Raw genomic sequence first — 21934 nt, 5'->3', positions numbered from 1 at the left:
TTTTTTTCTGCTTGCATATACAAGTTGAACTCAAAATTATTAGCCCCCTTTGGATTTTTTTTTTCTTTTTTAAATCTTTCCTAAATTATGTTTAACAGCGCAAGGAAATGTTCACAGTATGTCTGATAATATTTTTTCTTCTGGAGAAAGTCTTATTTGTTTTATTTTGGCTAGAATAATAGCAGTTTTAATTTTTTTTTTTTTTTACATTTTAGGGACAAATGTATTAGCCCCTTTAAGCTGTTTTATTTTTCCAATAGTCTACAGAACAAACCATCATTCTACAATAACTTGCCTAATTACTCTAACCTAGTTAACCTAATTACCTAGTTAATGTCACTTTAAATGTCACTTTAAGCTGTATAGAAGTGTCTTGAAAAATATCTAGTCAAATATTATTAACGGTCATCATGGCCAAGATAAAATTAATCAGTTATCAGTGAGTTATTAAAACTATTATGATTAGAAATGTGTTGAAAAAAAATATTCTCTCCGTTAAACAGAAGTTGGGGAAAAAATAAACAGGGGGGCTAATAATTCAGAGGGCTAATAATTCTGACTTCAACTGTACGTGGACCATATCCCATTTGTGCCACTTAAAAGAAAAAAAATACAGTCCATACACTGGGAATGCAGCCTTAATGAAAAGTGAGAAAAAGCAAAGACAGAAAGTTGAGGAAAATGCTATGGGTTAAAATCCCCCCTAAAATCTATAACGGTTCTAGAAGAGTCTCGCTGGGAATTACGTGACATGCTTTAATGCTGAAGTGCTCCGTCAGCGACCGCATCTCATCATCTCCTGTCAGAGCTCGCCTTACAAATGCTGACGTGGATCTGCTTTTTCAAATAAACATAAACCTCCGCCTCAATACTCACATCCAGGGTGTCCTCGTTTATCACCAGCAGGCCCATGTTCTTCGTGAGCAGCTTGCAGGAGTGGCCTTTCGGAAAAACAAAAAATAAAGAAAAATCATTACTTAAAAAAACATATTTACAGCTATTACAAAATGTAAGATAAGTCTTGTGTCTCCAGAATGTGTCTGTAAAGTTTCAGCTCAAAACACCCATCAGATTATTATAGTCTCCAGCCTGTGCCTTAACTGCAAGTTAAATGCCATTGAGCTGGTCCTCTCTGGCCACTGTTCCCACGTGAGTGTCGATGTCAAGTTAGATAAACAGCACAGTGACCGAGACAGACATGGATAAAGCAGATTCAGGATTCATTTTATGAATCGAATATAATTGGTAAGGCCCAATCCAAATTCTACATCTTAGCCCATCCCCTTACCCCTAACTCTTGTTTTGTGCATTCAGGTGAAGGGGTATGGGTGTCCCAATTCTCTTTAGCTTGAAGACGTAGGGCTAAGGGAAGGGCTAGATAGCCCTAAAACAGAGATTTTTTTTCAGGACCACACTTAAAACCAAGGGGTAAGACAATTTCCCAGAATACACCATTTACAACGGCAGCATGGCTGCACAGGGAAGTCAGGAGATGCACAAGTTAGTATTTTTTGTTATTATTAGGAATTGTTACAACAAAAATGTTTTAATAAATTTATAACAGCGGAAAAAAACTCTGCTAAATTTCGCCATCTATAATCAAAGAAGACCTGAAAGGGACGTAGTAATATTGGGAAAAAAATTGGTGGAAGAAAAAAAAAAAAAGAGTGATAGGAAAGCATATTTTTAAGGTTTTTGCGTTCCCTCGCAAAGATTTTGCGTTCTCGCAAAACTGTTTCTCCACAAACACTTCCTGTTCACTTTATTCATGTACACCTTCATGTTTTGCCGAAAATCTCCCGTCTATCCTACAATTCTATCCTACTTTCTTTACATTAAAGCCTGGTTTATACTTCTGCGTCAGGTGACCGGCGTAACCCACGGCACATGCAACGCGCGTAGCTGTGCATTTTATACTTCTGCGCGATGTCTCTGTTGGTCTGCATTAGCACTTTCGAAACACTAGTTGGTAGTGAGGTGTTAATGTTCCCCTGGTTCGAGTTTCTTCGCTGGTGTTTTGTAGATTCAGGAAGCGTTCAGAAAAAACAAGTGGCTCAAACTCGCTCATTTTGAGGCAAGGACCGGCGGACGTGCAACAACTTTAACTATGGGGTAAACACAAAACAAAACTTTCCTTCACGTGGCTCCATCGGGCTCACGCAGCTCTCTGTCCCACCCAGACTTGTCAGCGCTACCAAGTCGACCAATCACAGAGCTTGCGCCGACGACCACAGCGTAGAGTTATGCTTCAACGCGTAGGCTGCGCCGTAGCATACGCATGCGCTTGACGCAGAATATAAATCAGCTTTAAAAGCTGTGCGTCGATCGCCACCTTTCATTTGCAACCTTTGGACCAGTGAATGCATGCATAACGCTAACTGACAGACGCGTTCAGTACAATAAACTGATCCCAGATCAGCTTCTGTACACGCGATTTAAAGTGACATCTCTGTTATCAAACAAGTGAGCAGCAAATGAATCTCATGTTTTGTTTTGTTTGATAACAGAGGTGTCACTGTAAGGATGCACAGATCTATAATGAAAGCATTCCAATACTTTAGAAACTGTTTGTGCTCATTTAAGCGAAAATTAGCTGTTTAAAATAAAACATGCGGACGAAGATGTTTACATATTATTCAGTGTATTTGTCTGTTTTAACATACACCCGAATCCAAAAGTCTCCTGCACTTTTGCTCCTCTGTAAATGGCGTGTACAAAAGCTAATCGGGGGGGGGGCTTTTTTAACTCAATAAAAATACTTTAAATGTATACTTGAATGTATACTTTAAGTGAAGTTTCACAAACTATTTTCGAGAGGAGCACGTGACATGCACTGCTGGCCACTCATCCGTAATCAGTAATAATCCAATCAGAATGATCCAAGCTTAATATAAATGGATCACTTTCTCCTTATTGCTCTATCTTCTTTTTGGAAGAATCCCCCCTTCCACCCCATCTCCTCCCTTTTCTCCCCTTCTAAAGGGGGAGCGATTGAGACCTACCTAATCTCGGATCCCCTGATATGCTTCTAGACTGGGCGGGAGCCCTGGGCTAAAATATCTCCGAGCTTAGGGTTCTCTCCCGGGACAGCATGCCAAACCTGCTATAAATGTCAAGCATATCTAAGTGGGAATTCTTGAAATTACTTTTTTTTTTTTTACCTACACAGAGGCATACAGTACATGTAAAACTTCAGCAGCCCTAATATAAACCAAACTTCACCGTTGATTTGAAAGTGTTTTGTTTTACAAAGGGACGTGTGCATATTTGATATCCCTAATAATATACACAATGATTTCTTTTCTGGCTTTATGTAATGTTTTCTAAATTATGGAGTGATTAAAAGAAATTACCAAAATCATCTCAGTAAAAGTTTTGACTATAAAAAAATAAAAAATAAAAAATTGAACCCAACTTCATCCAGTGTACAGATTTTTTATTCTTAAAATGTTTGTAACTTATATTTGTATTTTAAAAAGCATCACAGATTGCAAATAAATTAACATTTTTAGAAAACTTGTAATACAAAAAAATGTTTCTGGTGAAGTATTTGATCAATTAGTTTTACCTTATTTCTATTACACTATTCAACTGCCCTGAACTAACTCGCTACTCTCACTAAGCCTGAAAACACATGGTATGTTTGCAAGAAAAAAAGCAAATGACGAATGGTTCACCGCAATGTAGTACTGCAGTCATTTCTCAGCCCTACAGAGATATGTGAGGTGTAACCACAGGGACGGATGAAAGAAATGACTAATTGAGGAGTGAAAAGCACATATTGTGATTAAAGTTAACAGCAGACCTGAGTTTCAGACTCCCACATCGCACAACGGTTTAACGTGCCTTTTCGCAGCTCATATGAGATCACAACTGGACGGCTGACAAAGGCCCGATAAAAAAGCACGACATCCCATCATCCATCAGGACGTGTCTAAATAACATAAAGGGCGGAACGAGTCCACTTGCTGTTTAATAGTTTGCCGACACTTCAGTATTTAAGAGTGATGTCCATGGGGAAACAGAGACGTGTGTGTGTTTGTGTGTGTGTGTGTGTGTGTGTGTGTGTGTATGAACTTAGATGGAAAGAACCACTGGGAATCAAGTGTTTTAATAAGAGTTACAGTAAAGGACAAGCAATTCCCAAAAGTAGTTATTATATTAAATTGCATCCAGTAATTTTGTGTTGGACAGAGCTGATGTATTTTTCCTAGCAACAATATTTCAAATAAAGCTGACCGGATTATAGCAACAGCCTATACGAGTTAACCCTGGAAGCATCTGTAAGTCTGGGTCAGAAATAATAAATGAATTCATAACTGTTGGATGCTCTGGACATATTTTTGTATTTATTTCTTCCAAATAACAAACCCCACCCGTCATCCATCTGTCAGTCCTCAGAAACAATTGTATGGTCAGAACTAATGTTCAAGTTGTTCAGTTCTTCATGCATGTCATTATTTCATTAGTCTAAATGATTAATAATAAAAAATAATTATTGTTTATGAAAAATATGAAAAACAATGTTTAAGAATATTTGTACAGTACACCTATCTATCAACAGTACCCATCCTTTAACCTATCCATCCATCCATCCATCCATCCTTTTACCTATCTATCCATCCATCCTTCTACCTATCCATCCATACATCGATCTAACATTTTTAGATCTATTTATCTACCCATCCATCCATCAAACCATCCAACCCTCTATCTATCCATCCCTCCATTCATCCATGCTTTTACCTATCCATCCACCTATCTTTCTATCTTTCACCTATCCATCCATCTATCCGCCTATATATTAATCCATCCATCCATCCATCCATCCATCCATCCATATATTAATCCATCCTATCCTACCTATCCATCCATCATTCCACCTATCTATCCATCTATCATTCTATCCATCATTCTACCTATTAATCCATCCATCCATCCTTTTACCACCCTTTTACCTATCTATCCATCCATCCATCCATCCATCCATCCATCCATCCATCCGACCATCCATCAATACATGCATCCTTCTACCCATCCATCCATCTATTCTTCTACCTATCCATCCATCTTTCTATCCATCAATTCAACCATCATTCTATCCATCCATCCTTCTAACCATCCATCCATCCATCCATCCATCCTTCATTCCATCCAATCATCTATCCATCCTCCCTTCTACCCATCAATCCATCCATCCATCCACCCACCTATTCATCCATCTATCCTTCTACTTATACATCCATCCATATAATGCATTTTAATATTATTTACATGTATAATCCATATATACATATTTTCTTCTATTATTTTATACAAAAATATAAACAAAGCAATTTTGGATGCAAAAAAAAAACATGATTTTTCCAGCAAAATATAAAAAAAATGTATCAGTGTCATTATACAACTACATTTAAAGTGTGCACACTTGTTTTAACATTTTTGTTTTCCTTATTTATTTATTTTAAAAGTTTCCTCTGGATCACTTAACAAAATACAGGTAGTTAGCAAAAAATGAAGTCATAAATAAAAAATAAAAAAAACTCTACAACTTTACATAAAAAAACATGACCATCTCCCGCATCATGACTAAAGCTTGTCCACTTTAACTTTACATCAAGAAATAATGCTAGCTAGAAGGCAATACATTAAACCCTAAAATCCCAAATCCAAGCCTTTGACTGTGCTACAAGTTGGACAACTTTGGAAGTCACAATAGCAGCCTTGTCACAAAATATGCACATATAAACCAATCAAAATAACACACTTCCACCTTAAGGAAATGTGACGATGACCAAATTCAACAAGACTATTAAAAATGAGTATGTATTAACGTGCCCGTGTCCTGATCTGTCCTGTCATTCCAGCAGAAACCGTTTCTGTTGACTTTAAACTTGCATGTTCAACCAAAATGTCCAGTCTGTGTGGAAAAGTGCTCTGCTTTCCCGACAGCAACCCAAATCCTGACATGTTTCCGCAGCTTCGTTCAGACTGCTGGCAGCCTCAGGTCACCCCATCCCTGTCCAGCTTAAGTAAAGTAAAACCCTAGGTAGATTTATGCTATGTTTACACTACAGCATTACATTTTAATGTGGTGTTTCAAAATAAAATGTATCCTCATCCATACTGGCATTTCGGAAAAGACCTTTGTTCATACCTCACTATAAGATTGAAAATGCTAGCTAAAATTAGCAGTCAAATTATAGTACAACATTGTAGAATATAAACAATTATTATATGGAACAAATTTGTTATAAACTGTATGTGTACTTGGCATGTAAATGTCTAGCTAAATTTAACTGGGGCAATGAAGACATCTCTCATTGAGTATTAAAGGCACAGTGTGTCATTTTCGCCACTAGATGGCGCATATTCACAACAAACAAAGCTGCATTGGGGAAAAATGTGGAATTGCTGAAGTTGTGGTCTTCTTTACATCCTACAGTACTCCAAAAAAAATCATGTCGATGGATGAGCTGAAATATTTAACATATATTATCATGGGAGTATTATCCAGAGTAAATGCTAATTTATACTTGTGTGTCAAGCAGACACGTATGCTCCGGGACGGCCTTCGTGTGGTCGCATAGCTAACGCTGACGTGCATGCCTCAAAAAATGTAACTACACATTGCTACGACATGTAGCGCAAGTTCTGTGATAGGTCGGCTTGGTATCGGTGCTGAGTGTGGGCGGTGCTGAGAGCCACGAGCTTGATGGAGCGAATGTTTCAAAGTGTCGAGTCCCACGAAGGAGCTCCAGATGGAAACTTTTGTTTTGTGTTTACCTTATGATTAAAGTTGCTGCACATCCGCTAGTTCCCACCTCTGAATGAGCGAGTTTGAGCCACTTGTACATTAAGGTAGCATTCAGAAAAAAAAACAAAAAATAAATATTTCTTACTGCAACGCTTCGTTTTTGTTTGACGTAAACAGGGCCGGTGCGTCCATAGAGGCAACCTAGGTGGCCGCCTAGGGAGGCGTCTGCGACATTTCCCTCACCACCCGCGTCCTCAGTTATGTCCGTGCCTAGGGCAGCAGAATAAAGAGGGCTGCGTTCGCAACACCTCCCTCACCACCTGCATCCTCAATTATATCCGCGACCCCCCCACTCCAACAGCCTTCACCTTGATAACCATTCACTTTCGGCTTAAGGGCGGCGTGATCGTCCTCTGCCCAGAGCGGCAGTTCAGCTTGCTCCGGCCCTGGATGCAAACCATAAATTTTTTTTTTAATAATGTAACAGTAGAATTTTTTATAGGATTCAACTCGCATTTAAGCACATTTAGGACAACATGATAATGAGAAATGTAATTCATTGTTGGTATTATTGTCATCATCATCATCATTGATATTTTATAATTATTAGACATTCATAATCAATAAGTCATCTCTGAATTTGTTAGATAGCTGTTTCTGGCTTTTGTTAGTCTTTATTGACTTTGTTTTCAAATACAATAAATCCCTTAATATACAATTTGCAGTGCTGCTCATTTATTTTTGGTGAGTGCTCCTATAGTTTTTCTGACGCTCCTAAATTTTTGAAGTTGGGAGCACTGGTGCTATTAAGTAAAAAAGTGAATTGAGCCCTGTAAATGGTTACAGGCGAACAACTTTTTTTTTAAAATAACTTCTTTGGTGATAAACAGAAAAAGGAAGCTCATAAAAGGTATGGAAAATTTTGGGGGAGAGTAAATGACGAGTACATTTAATTTTTGGGTGTGATCTTAGCATTTCCATCAGCCGCTTCTCATGCGTTACTTCAAAATGTGCATTAACAGAGGCTAGATGGAAACCCAGTTATTGACACCTGCATGACGCAGCAGAATCTGGAGGAGTGGGTTTGGCTCTGTGCTGCTGCTGCTGCCCGGTGGGTTTTCATTCATTCAGTCTGCTGGCACTGGCTGCGGGTGAGAGGAGGGCATGTTGAGTTGTTTGCGTTGGCCACATGCTGTTTGTTTGGGCTTTAATCACTGAGGCTTTACAGTGGCACCCAGCGGCCAGAAGAAACAGCCCAGCGGCAGGAGCACAGTGTGGAAAGCAGCTCTTCCTCACTCCGCCTCTGCTTAATGGTCTTATGCATTAATAAGAACTGGAGCGGCTTCATGAGAAAGCAGCCAAACAGCTCTAAGTGCCCACAAACCCCAGATTAAACAGCCCTCCACTGCACAGAGCCAGGCTTCATTTTACTTCTGATGGTTTTTCATCTGTTTTTGGAGCGCAAGGGTGGGAAATGGAGGGACCGTAGATTTTTTTAAACATGCTGTGATGTTGATGTATGCATTTAGGTTTTAAAATCGACTAAAAAAAAGAAATTTATTTTCCCTTAAGTCACAAAAAAGCTACATTACATAGTTAAAAAATGACAATGATATAAATAATATATAGTGCTCAGTATAAGACTGACCACCAAAACACACTATTTGTGCATACACTGTATATTAGCTTAGTTAGCAGCGAAGACAAAACTGAAAACTAAAGGAGCACAGTAAAAAAAAAAAGGAGCACAGTAAAAAATTAGTACTCTCACATTAATATATTGGAAAACAATATTAAAAATGATTATTATAAACAAGAAAATAAAAATCAAGAGATACAAATAATATAAAAATTGTTTACATTTTGTTTGTCGTTTGTCTATTCCTAAAGATATTAGGTGCCAAAACATTTATTTTAATGGCTATTATCGATTAATAAAGTTTTTGATTAAAAATTTTGCAAAAATATTGCCTATATTTACTGACAAATCGATAAAAATATTCATTTTCAAAAGGAGTTTTACTAATTTTTGCTAAGCACTGTATAAATATACACTATCTGACAAAAGTCTTGTCATTGATCTCAGTTGTAAGAGCAACAAATAATAACTTGACTTCTAGTTGATCATTTGAAAAGTGGCAGAAGGTCGAGTTTTCAAATGAATCATCACAAATACTGCAGAAGACCTATTGGAACCCGCATGGACCCAAGATTCTCACAGAATTCAGTCAAGTTTGGTAAAGGAAAAATCATGGTTTGGAGTTACATTCAGAATGGAGTTATGCGAGAGATCTGCAGAGTGGATGGCAACATCAACAGCCTGAGGTATCAAATCATTTGTGCTGCCCATTACATTACAAACAACAGGAGAGGGCAGATTTTTCAGCAGAATAGCGCTCCTCATACTTAAGCCTCCACTGCAAAGTTCCTGAAAGCAAAGAAGGCCAAGGTGGTCCAGGATTGGTCAGCCCAGTCACCAGACATGAACATTGTGGTGTATGTCTGGGGTAAGATGAAGGAGGAGGCACTGATGATGAATCCAAAGAATCTTGATGAACTCTGGGAGTCTTGCAAGAATGCTTTCTTCGTCATGCCAGATGACTTTATTAATAAGTTATTTGAGTCACTGCAGAGATGTATGGATGCAGTCCAATACATTATATATATATATATATATATATATATATATATATATATATATATATATATATATATATATATATATATATATATATATATATATATATATATATATATATATATATATATATATATAAATACAATATTAATTCTTCTCCTGCACCATGACTTTATATTCTATACTGTATATCATTTATTTTAAGTGACAAGACTTTCGTCTAAGCAAAGTCAGACCTTACTGTTTTAGTTAAGTAGTTACAAATCCAGGCATGATCATATTTATTTTGGTGAAATATTATTTCATTGTTTTATTAAATAAATTATTTTATAATATTTAAATATTCTAAAGTTATAGAGTGTATGTATTTAAAGATGTTTCATGACAACAATAAAAGAAAGACTTAATGGACCCTTTTCACAAGACTGTTATGACGTTTATTGGTCATCAGCATCTTAAATTCTTGAAAGTTTTTAATATTTCGATTTTTAAAAAAATATGAACATTTATATGTATTTATGTATGTTGTGTATCATATTTGCTTCAAATTACAAAAATGAATTGCTGGTGCGAGGCGTTTCGAATGCAGCATCTATGGGAGCAGGACAGTAAATTTGACGTAATTCTCCCCTCTGGCTGCTGTCATCAGTCTCAAACTATTTTTTTTTTCTTTTTCTGAAAGTCTTTATAACATCATCGTGGAGTTCTTCTTTTTTTATTATTTGAGCAAATAACTATTTAATAACTTGTACAATACAATTAACTTCTAAAAAAAAATCATTGTCCTCTCTCTCTCTCTCTCTCTCTCTCTCTCTCTCTCTCTCTATATATATATATATATATATATATATATATATATATATATATATATATATATATATATATATATATATATATATATATATATATATATATTTATATTTATTTATTTTTTCAATTTAACAACAACAACAACAACACTGTTTAGATCTTCTAACAATTTGTTATAATTTCTTGTAAAATGACAACCTAAAATCCATTTTCTTACCTTTGGAAATTAAATAATTTTTTTTTTTCCGAAAAGATTCGTTATATGTTATTTAATATGTTTATTTTTTTATTCACAGTGCATTAACTACTGTAATGCTAAGCAACAAGAATTTGCATTTTATGCGGCACGGTGGCTCAGTGGTTAGCCTTACAGCAAGAAGGCCGCTGGTTCGAGTTCCCGACTGGTCCAGTTGGCATTTGCATGTTCTCCCAGTGTTACTGTAGGTTCCCTCCACAGTCCAAACACATGAGCTATAGGTGAATCGAATAAACTAAATTGGTCGTAGCGTATGATTGTGAGTATAAATTAGTTTGTATGGGTGTTTCCCAGTACTGGGCTGTGGCTGGAAGGGCATCCACTGTGTAAAACCTATGCTGGAATAGATGGCGGGTCATTCCACTGTGGTTACCTCTGAAACAGAGACTAAGCCGAAGGAAAAATGAATGAATGAATGAATTTGTATTTTAATAACACATTAGTTGAACTATTAGTAAATGCTGTACAAGTATTGCTGATTATTAGTTCATGTTAGTAAATACATTAACTAATAAAAACGTATTGTAAAGTGTGACCGCAATATTTAACTAAACCAGTTACTGTACTTTTTATTTTATTGAATACTTCATATTTTCTCACACAGCACACACTGTACAGGTTGTTATGCAAGAAAATATTAGTGGCTACTTGAAGTAAAATATTACGTTTGCATACTGCTGGTCTTCTCCATTACTCCACACCACCTCAGACACATTTAACGACGCTGGCAACAGATTCTGAAACCCATGTCTCTTGTCATCCTCCAATTTAACCAAATGATAAATTACAAAAAGCAAAAAAAAAAGCCACAAGGTAAACACAGACAGAGCTGTCTTTACTTTAGAGCAGTGCAGCCAAGAGGAGGTCCAGTAAAAACTCTTCCTCTCAGAGCAAGTGCGTTTTCAGCTGGACACAATGAGCTGATTCAGGATCAGCGCTGGTCAACAGCCACAGACTGAGCTCTGTCAGTGTGTTTTTTTGACCCGAGTGTTTAACATGAGGCCTGTTAGAAAGCCTCACAGCAGATGGGCTAATGCTGGACAGCAGTTTTGCAGGACAGACGAGGACACGTGTGTTGCGTCAGCTTTTAGATGAGGACAGAAACCGAATACCGTGTACCTGTGCGACAGATGGCTGGTCAGGAAGGCCTGTGTTTATTTGAGAGGTCTGCAGAACGATACGAGTGTATATTTTTGAGCATTTAAATTAGAGAGAAACACTGGTTAATGTCAGTGAGGGAAGACGAACTGCTATAGGAACAAATCTGCATTTACACCTAAATTGTAATGCACTTAGATATACATTTTATGTATTATATATATATATATATATATATATATATATATATATATATATATATATATATATATATATATATATATATATATATATATATATATATATATATATATAWAATTAAAAAAATTACTTTAAAAAATACTTTTCTCTGTTTTCAGAAATCTTTTTTTTTTTGCTGCAAATTCTTCAATGCACAATAAAAAAGATGATTTATGAAAATTTATAAAAACTGAATTATTTGTTGATGAATTTATCCTAAATTAAATGAATGTATTCTTTATTTTAGCAGGATAGTCCCATTGAGATACAAGATCTCCTCTCCAAGGGAGTTCTGGCCAGCACAAATACAAGCATTTAAGACAAACTACATTTTGCTCTGTGCTCAAAAGACACAAAGGAAAGAAAAACATTTAAATCAATAATAAACAATCAATCATAACAAGTCAATGCTCCCTTTAGTGTAGACCATAAAAGCATTTTGAAGAAATCTTCATTTATTAAAACATTTTTGTGCTATAAAGATTTGAATAAAATGCTATGGAACATTTATTTGACTTTTGATACTACTACTACTACTACTAATAATAATAATAATAATAATAATAACAATAAATCCAAATATATTTTAAGTGCCAGAAATGTACAATGCTAAATCAACTATTCAGTTAAAATGTTGTTAGAATATTAATAATCAATGACTAAAGGCAAAATCTTAATAGGAGAGATTTTTCTGAAAGTTGCATTTATTCTATTACACAAGAAGATTAGTACGAATACGTTTACTTGCCCATACTTTAAATTAAAGAATTAAAGATATGTCAAAATTACAACACCATAAATGCAAATGAATGGATTAATTAATAGTAAATATGTTTTAAACACATAAAATTATATATATATATATATATATATATATATATATATATATATATATATATATATATATATATTCATTCATTTTCTTGTCGGCTTAGTCCCTGAACCGCCAACTTATCCAGCAAGTTTTTACACAGCGGATGCCCTTCCAGCTGCATACCATCTCTGGGAACATCCACACACACATACTCATGCACTACGGACAATTTAACCTACCCAATTCACCTATAGCGCATGTCTTTGGACTGTGGGGGAAACCGGAGCACCCGGAGGAAACCCACATGAAGGCAGCGAGAACATTCAAACTCCACACAGAAACGCCAACTGAGCCGAGGTTCGAACCATCGACCTTCTTGCTGTGAGGCGACAGCACTATCCCGCCTGTTTATTTTAATTTTTTTCAATTTCTGTTTAAGCGAGAGAACATTTTTTTCAGCAAATTTCTAAACATAATAGTTTTATTAACTCATTTCGAATAACTGATTTATTTTAACTTTGTCATGATGACAGTAAATAATATTTGACTGGATATTATTCAAGACACTTCTGTACAGCTTAAAGTGACATTTAAAGGTATAAGTAGGCTAATTAGGTTAGGCAGGTTATGGTAATTTGGCAAGTCATTGTATAACAATGTTTTGTTCTGTAGACTATCAGAAAAAATATAGCTTAAAGCGGCTAATAATTTTAGCCCTAAATTGTTTCTTAAAAAAATTAAAAACTGCTTTTATTCTAGCCAAAATAAAACAAATAAGCATTTCTCCTGAAGAAAAAAATGTTTTCAGACATACTGAGAAAGATTCTTTGCTCTGTTAAATATCATTTGGAAAATACAAAAAATATAAAAATTGAATGGGGGGCTAATAATTCAACTTCAACTGTATATATATTAATCAATTAAGAAAACCCATACCTCAATTTTTACTGCAGGTGGAATGAACTAACAAAAATCGTTTTTTAGCAAATAATTTTAAGCCTTGAGGCGAGATTCTGTGCCACCTATAACTAATAAAATGAAATAAAACAAAGAAATAAAATAAAGATTTAAACAAACGAAGACTTAAAGGAAAATAAAGTAAGAAATAAAGAGAGTTAAAATAACAACAAGCACCTCACTTCCTCTTTATCTCAACAGTATATCTGGTCCAAAAGAAATAAAATGTATAAGCAAAAGCAGTCAGTTCTAGGTTAACCCCTCACCTATGTTGATGGCAGTCTCTTGTTTGTCTCCTGTCAGGATCCAGATCTTAATGTCGGCCTTCATAAGGGTCTCGATGGTTTCTGGTACTTTGTCTTGAAGTTTGTCTTCAATGGCCGTGGCTCCCAGCAGCTGCAGGTTCTGTGAAGGAACAGACCAAAACTATGAATAATACTATACATACTACACGCAATTTCAATCAAAACCCAAGCAGAGTGAAATAAAAAACAAATAGGCCTGTCACAATAATCAATAAATTGACTCATCGCACAACAGTTGGACAAGTCTTCAATCATTTTTGATGATGCAATATACACTCACCGGCCACATTATTAGGTACACCTGTCCAGCTGCTCGTTAATGCAAATTTTTAATCAGCCAATCACATGGCAGCAACTCAATGCATTTAGGCATGTAGACATGGTCAAGACAATCTGCTGCAGTTCATACCGAGCATCAGAATGGGGAAGAAAGCTGATTTAAGTGATTTTGAACGGGGCATGGTTGTTAGTGCCAGACAGGCTGGCCTGAGTATTTAAGAAACTGCTGATCTACTGGAATTTACATGCATACCCATCTCTAGGGTTTACAGAGAATGGTCTGAAAAAGAGAAAGTATCCAGTGAGCGGCAGTTCTGGGGGCACAAATGTCTTGTTGATGCCAGAGGTCAGAGGAGAATGGCCAGACTGGTTCCAGCTGATAGAAAGGCAACAGTAACTCAAATAACCACTCGTTACAACAGAGGTATGCAGATTAGCACATCCTACCTTGAGGCGGATGGGCTACAGCAGCAGAAGACCACACCGGGTGCCACTCCTGTCAGCCAAGAACAGGAAACTGAGGCTACAATTCACACAGGCTCATCAAAATTGGACAATAGAAGATTGGAAAAACGTTTCCTGGTCTGATGAGTCTCGATTTCTGCTTTGACATTCGGATGGTAGGGTCAGAATTTGGCGTCAACAGCATGAAAGCATGGATCCATCATACCTTGTATCAGCAGTTCAGTCTGGTGGTGGTGTAATGGAGTGAGGGATATTTTCTTGGCAAACTTTGGGCCCGTTAGTACCAACTGAGCATCGTGTAATAGCCACAACCTACCTGAGTATTGTTGCTGACCATGTCCATCCCTTTGTGACCACAGTGTACCCATCTACTGATGGCTACTTCCAGCAGGAGAACGCACCATGCCATAAAGCGTAAATCATCTCAGACTGCTTTCTTAAACATGACAATGAGTTCACTGTACTCAAATGGTCTCCACAGTCACCAGTTCTCAATCCAGTAGAGCACCTTTGGGATGTGGTGGAATGAGAGATTCGCATCATGGATGTGCAGCTGACAAATCTGAAGTGTGATGCTATCAGGTCAATATGGGCCAAATCTCTGAGGAAGTACCTTGCTGAATCTATGCACAAAGGATTAAGGCCTTCCTGAAGGCAAAAGTGGGTCCAACCCAGTACTAGTCACCTAGTAAAGAATCTAATAAAGTGTCCGGTGAGTGTAAACAAATTCAAATTTAATAGAAGTGCTAATAATTCTGACTTCAACTATACATGAGCATGAAATATCATTTGTTTAGATTTTAAACAATGAAATGCATGCAACCATGTCAGCTGTAGGAAGACCTGTAAACTTGTATTATTCTTTTTCTGGCGCTGGTTTCCAACAAAATGTAGGAGCAGAAGGCCATTAGACAAAGTGTGTCTCATGTTTAGATCGCAAATGCATGTGTGACAGGAAAAAAAGGGTGCATGGACTGTTAATGTGTTTTTCTCAGGAAGCCCGCAGACCCTTTGACCAGCCGTGATCCTATTTGGAGCGGACAGGATTTTGACAAGACCCTGTGGAGGAAAGTCAGCTGCACCAAAGAGAAGAAGAAAAAAAGAGAAAGAGACACTGCGAGCGGAGTGCTGTAAACTGAACAGTAATGTGGAGATCAGGGGCCGCTTTCAGAAAGTCAAAACTTAGAGTATGTTAACCCTGAAATAAGAGAAACTCTGTGCTTTACGCTTCAGAAATGGAGATAAGTCAAATCTGAGAAAACAGGGGAAGTCAAACCCATTTCTTTTTAATTTTTTTCAAGTTTGACATACTTCACATTCATTCATTTTCTTCGGCTTAGTCCCTTATTTATCAGGGGTTGCCTTAGTAGAGTGAACAGTCAACTTATCCAGCATATGCTTTACACAGTGGATGCCCTTCAGGCTGCAACCCAGTACTGGGAAACATCCATACACACTCATTCACACAAATACACTATGGCCAATTTAGTTTATTCAATTCACCTATAGTACATGTCTTTGGACTGTGGGGGGAACTGGAGAACCAGAAGGAAGAACATGCGAACTCCACACAGAAATGCTAACTGACCCAGCCATCACTCAAACCAGTGACCTTCTTGTTATGAGACCTTCGTGCCACTGAGCCACCGTGTTGCTCATACTTCAAATTTTGAAAAAAAAAAAACAAACAAAAACAAACAAACATGAATTTCCTTAATTTCAAGGTTTAAATACTCTTAAGTTCCAGTAAGTCTCAAGCAGGACCTCATAGCTGATTGCAAACCTCATATTTCACAAATGTACATTTAATCCAGGGGTGCCCCAACTCAGTCCTGGAAGGCTGGTGTCCTGCAAACCTCATATTTCACAAATGTACGTTTAATCCAGGGGTGCCCCAAGTTTAGTTTCAACTAGGGCTGTGCAATTAATCGAAAATTCGATTTTAGCTTCTAATGATTATGAAAAAGCATTAATCGAGATAAACGATTATTGCATCATACACCGCCCCCTTTTCAGTTGTACACATTTGTTGATCTTAAAAGCGCAAAAGACCGCATGCTTCTGTGTGTGTGCTGCACGCACACACAGTCAGAAGCATGCGATCAGCATTCGGTCTCATTCGCAAACTGAAACAAGCAGATTGCACACATCTAAAGTCATCTTAACGTGAGCACTTTAATGGTCAAATAGGTGTCAAAACCAGTGTTTAGTGATTATTCAAATTAACCCTCATTTGTGTAATAAACAAAGGAGTTGAAAATCAAGAGACACGTGAAAGAAAACCCATTAAAGTGACAGCGCGATATTTCTGCTGCCGTCTGCTTTTATCATTAATCAAACAACAAAAAGGGAAAATCCCTCACTGCTCTTGACTGAAGACTTTTTCAGCTAAAGTGTTTTTTCACTGTTTTTCAGTGAAGATGCTTAAAGCACAGTTTGTTTCATATTTTTGTTCTATTGTATTTATTTCTCTTTCCTTTGCAGAGTGGAAAATAACTGTATATGCAGTTAAAGTCAGAATTACTAGCTAAAATCTGCAGGACTCCGGCCCTCCAGGACTGAGCTTGGGGCACCCCTGGTTTAACAGACTTTTTGTGGTAAAAATTAATATTTCTAGTTATCAAAGCACTAAATTGATTTAAATATTTAGATTTTGCTAAAAAAAAAAAAAAAAAAAAAAAAAAAAAAAGAAGTCCACCGCTTGACAGTCGCTGTGAACTTTGGTTCCAACAACAGTTGTTCCCAAGGTGATGGCTGTTTCTCGATATGCGTTCTTAAGAGATCTTGCATCCTCGTGTAACATCATCATCAACTGTCAAAGTTCAGTTTCAATACTCAAGACTGCAAGAACGGAGGACGCGTGAATCTTCCCTGATGGGTTCTTGATATAGAGGACTCATGGATGCAGACTTGAGCACCGAACTAGCTCGAGAAGTCCCAGAAGTCATTGCGACTGAAGGTGGGAAGTACAGCATTTTATATAGGTTTATTATTATAGTTCAGAGATTTAACTTATTTACCTCAGGAGTTTCCCTAAAATGAGACTGTGAACATAAACATTTCCATGAAAATCTTTATAAAGGCATAAGTACATTTAGAGTGTTTACTTTGCTGAATTTTAATCTGTCTGATTTGCATTGTGGAACATATATTTGTAAGGTCTTTATGCATAGTTTATATTGTGAAAAGGGGTAAAACAATAAATTGTTGTATAAATGCTGTAATGTTTAAATACATTTCCGTTAAACATGCGTGAAGGTCATGTGACCATCAGGAAGAATGCAGCATCTCATTTCTCAGAGGACACGTTCTCTGTCCTTGTGGTCTCCTGAGTACGTTCTTCCGAGGTGACCTGGCAAAACCTTCACAAGAACACAAGTCCGTTCTCTGTGTTCTTGGAATTGAGAAACAGCGTTTGACTACCTCGGTCGCTGGATTTCCCATTATTTGCAATGTTTTCTTACAGGAACATACACTAAAAAACGTTCTGGCGAGTTCCTGATGTGCATTTATGTAATATACTTTTCTCCTTGAAGTGGGAATATCAAGTGACAATACAAAACAGTACTGCTGCTTCAGAATATTTCAGACATATAGACGCATTAGATAATTAAGTGAAGCAAGGCCACACCACATGCAGCTTGATCTTCCATTGCTTAATGAACTTGATAAAAAGTGCACATTTTCAGGCTAGAACGCATGTTTTATGCAGCAATGTGATATGATATGCTGCAACAGCTCCTTTAAATATGAGATCAATGTAGTGAATTTTGACGCTCTCGCAGCCGGAGCTGAAGGTAGACAGTGTTGTTGCCAGGGCGGTGTGAACGCACAGTAACTGAACTTGAATTGCGAACCCCCATAAAGGGCAAACAACTAGAGCATGTAAATTCAAACAACATTCATGAATGGTGATGGGCAAGTTCCCAATGGCTCTTTAACTAAATGCGTTTGCCAAAAAGTCAGAAACGGCTCTTTGCTGAAAAAAAGATTCCAGACCCCTGCTGTAGACAATCAAAAAAATATTGCTTAAGGGGGCTAATAATATTGACCTTAAAATAGCTTTTAAAAAATTAAGAACTGCTTTTATTCTAGCTGAAATAAATCAAATCAGACTTTCTCCAGAAGAACAAATATTATAGGAAATACTGTGAAAATTTCCTTGCTCTGTTAAATATTATTTGGGAAATATTTGAAAAAAAAAATTCACAGGAGGTCTTTAATTGTATATTGTTATTGGGATTTGACATGACTTGTATATATCATGACATGAGATTCTTGTCCTATCCCTAGCTTAACTCATGATCCTCTGATATTAACAGAAACCTGCAGAAACATGAAGTGCCAGTGTCGCCACCTGCTGCCCGAAAGCTATCATTACACCTGTCAGACGAGAGGCTTTTGTGTCAAATGATTGATTAGATCCATTTTCTGTGAAAGGTTGGCAGCTCTGCTGGAGTCGGTGATTAATGATGGAGGTTGGCCATGTTTGAGGAGCACTTCCAGAGCTCAGACTTCCACTGTATTTCCTCACACTTTCAGCCAAGAGTTTTTTTTTTTGAGGGTGCCATGTGCGGACAGAAAACCAGCTCTCATTGATCAAACTGAAGCTCTACAGGAGAAGACAGGCCTGCTGTATAACCTCCAGACTGTCCTCATATTCCCCAGAGCTTTAAAAGCAAGTGTCATTGATGAAATATGACTTTTCCCTCACATCGTCTTTCTCTTAGGAAGACAAATGACCTTAGGAGCTTCTGTGGATGAGGAGTCAGTTAGAAGTGAACATAACGGCTGCTTTGTTCTTAATATACTTTGTAACTATTATTGTTTGAGGAAGAACTGGAAACATGTCCTGAAATCAAGTTTGGGGTTGGCAAGTTTATGGAAAGCCTCTTAGGTTCACCAAGGCTGCAATTCATTCATTCGACTTAGTCTCTATTTCAGAGGTCACCACAGCGGAATGAACTGCCGACTATTCCAGCATATGTTTTATGCAGTGGATGCCCTTTCAACTGCAACCATGTACTGGGAAACACCCATACACACTTATAATATAACCAATTTAGTTTACTCGGTTCACCTATAGTGCATATCTTTGGACTGTGGGGGAAACAGAAGCACCCGGAGAAAACCCATGCCAACACGAGGAGAACATGCAAACTCCACACAGAAATGCCAACTGGCCCAGCCAGGACTTGAACCAGCGACCTTCTTGCTGTGAGGTGACAGTGCTAACCACTGAGCCACCCGCAATTATTTTAACAAAATTACATTTAAAATATCTTTTTACTATTCAAAGCAACGGTTTTGAATTGGAGCTCTTGGGCATACTTATGAACATTTGTCTTTTTGATATCAATGTAAACTATGCAAATGCACACAGCATGAATTCTCATTTTTTTGTTGAACTTCATTTCACTCTCATTTCAACATATTTAACTAGTTTTAAAAAACGGCTACACTGAGGACCACGAGGAGCAAATGAATTCAATATTTCATCCCAGTGACATTTAAGCAAAATGTAATATATTTTTTGTTAACAGTCTTTCATTTCCATGGCAAGGCTTCAAAACTAACTATGAAACTATAAAAAAAGACAAAAAGAAAAGAAAATTGGCAGACTTTATCCAAGTTTGTTCTTTGGAGGCAATCAACATCTTTTTCTTTTTAACGCTATTGAAAACTTCCGACCAAATGCAATAAATTATGTGCTTATAATTACATGTTTGCATCACAGTATGTCTTGATTTTATCTATTATTATTGACCTTGAATTGTTTTAAAAATATAAAAAACAGCTCTTATTCTAGCCAAAATGAAATGCTTAAGACTTTCTCTAGTAGAAAAACCTATTATAAGAAATACTGTGAAAAATTCCTTGCTCTGTTAAACATCATCTGGTGAGATAATTGGAAAAAAAAATAATTATAATAAAAAATTCACAGGAGGGTTAATAATTTTCACTTCAACTGTGTGTGTGCATATGTAATATATTAAGTAAGCGGTTTATTCCACGTCTACCTGGTTGATTTGACGGCAGCCATATTGTGCATGACCGCAAACCCCACACCAGCTGACTGATGAAGAGGAGACAGGAAGTTAATTATGATATGTGCATGGTTAGGAGGCCATGACAGACAGAAGCCAGTGGGCAAATTTGGCCAGGATGCAGGGGTTAAACCACTACCCCTACTCTTTTTTAAATAATATCCTGGGATTTTTAACGACCACAGTGAATCAGGACCTCAGTTTAAGGTCTCATCTGAAAGACAGCGCTCACTGAGCAGTATGGAGACTCCATCAATGCACTGGGGCGTTAGGACCCACACAGACCGCAGGCTGATTAACTAACACCACTAAAGGCCTGTGCACACTGGGATGCTTTTTGCTTGCGTTTTCTGCCGACGTTTAACGCCTTGTGACTAAATAAAGGGTGCCAATGTGAACGTGCACAACAGCACGCAAAACAGCAGGCGCAAAAGCCTCATTTGTAAAGAAAATTTTTGTTTTTTTGTTTTGATGTGTCACACTAAAACCTTCTCCTCCAATCAGATTGGCACTTTTGTTCACGTGCCCGGAGCTGCTGTGGTTAAAGTAAACAGCACTTAGAGGCGCCCAAGAGCAAAACTGTCAATGCGACCGCACATTGAAGAAGATGCCCAGAGGCGATATGAAAGTGGAGCTGCTTATTGCTCTGGAGAACAATGATCATTTCTTCATCGCTAGAGCTGCTACTTGAACCATCCATGCTTGTTCGAGTCACCAGTAACTTTATCAACAAGGGTGTAAACTTCTGCTCTGCCTTTTCTTCTGTGTTATAACCGGAGTGTCAGAAACTTGAAGTTGTGTAGTGCTATCTAACGTCAAGAAGTGATATTTCATACTCTACTTTGACGCCAGTGAAAACGAGTGGGTTTGAATCCGGAAAAACGTCTCGTTAAACTCTGACGTTAATCGCAAACAAAAAGCATCCCAGTGTGTACGAGCCTTAACACTAACACCACTTCCGGCAGCAACCTAGCTTTCCATTTAGGTACTGACCCGGTACAGCCCTGCTTAGCTTCAGTTGGCAACCCTGTGAGAGTTGCAGAGAGCTAGCTGCTTGTAATATGTTATATACTTTTGAATATCATAAATATGAGCTGAATATTATACATGTTTCCATTAAAACAACACTGGCACTGTGTAAACAAGCTTTACTAAAAAAAAAAAAATTCTAAATCTTAATTTGAATGAGTAAAGATTAGGGATGTAGCGGTATTGTGAATACCGTCATACCGCAATAGTATTTTTTTTTCAATATTACCGTAGTCGCA

At 37.2% G+C, this 21934-nt stretch overlaps 1 protein-coding gene across 8 annotated transcripts in view; it reads right to left on the bottom strand.

Moving 5' to 3' along the window:
* atp8a1 (ATPase phospholipid transporting 8A1) overlaps positions 1-21934 on the bottom strand; it is a 332848-nt gene that overhangs the window by 127760 nt on the left and 183154 nt on the right. For all 8 annotated transcript variants that reach the window (XR_012389972.1, XM_073922212.1, XM_073922214.1 and 5 more), the window contains 2 exons: positions 13837-13975; positions 877-941 (listed from right to left, as the gene is read on the bottom strand). Coding sequence is in view for 7 of the 8 variants with exons in the window: in XM_073922212.1 (XP_073778313.1) it covers positions 877-941; positions 13837-13975 (204 nt within the window). In the remaining variant the exon portion in view is untranslated. The remainder of the gene's footprint in view (positions 1-876; positions 942-13836; positions 13976-21934) is intronic.

Source organism: Danio rerio, chromosome 14, assembly GCF_049306965.1.
Source record: "Danio rerio strain Tuebingen ecotype United States chromosome 14, GRCz12tu, whole genome shotgun sequence".
Lineage (NCBI taxonomy): Eukaryota > Metazoa > Chordata > Actinopteri > Cypriniformes > Danionidae > Danio > Danio rerio.
Note: the sequence above shows the minus strand (reverse complement) of the source record. Positions and strands in the feature narration are given on the sequence as shown.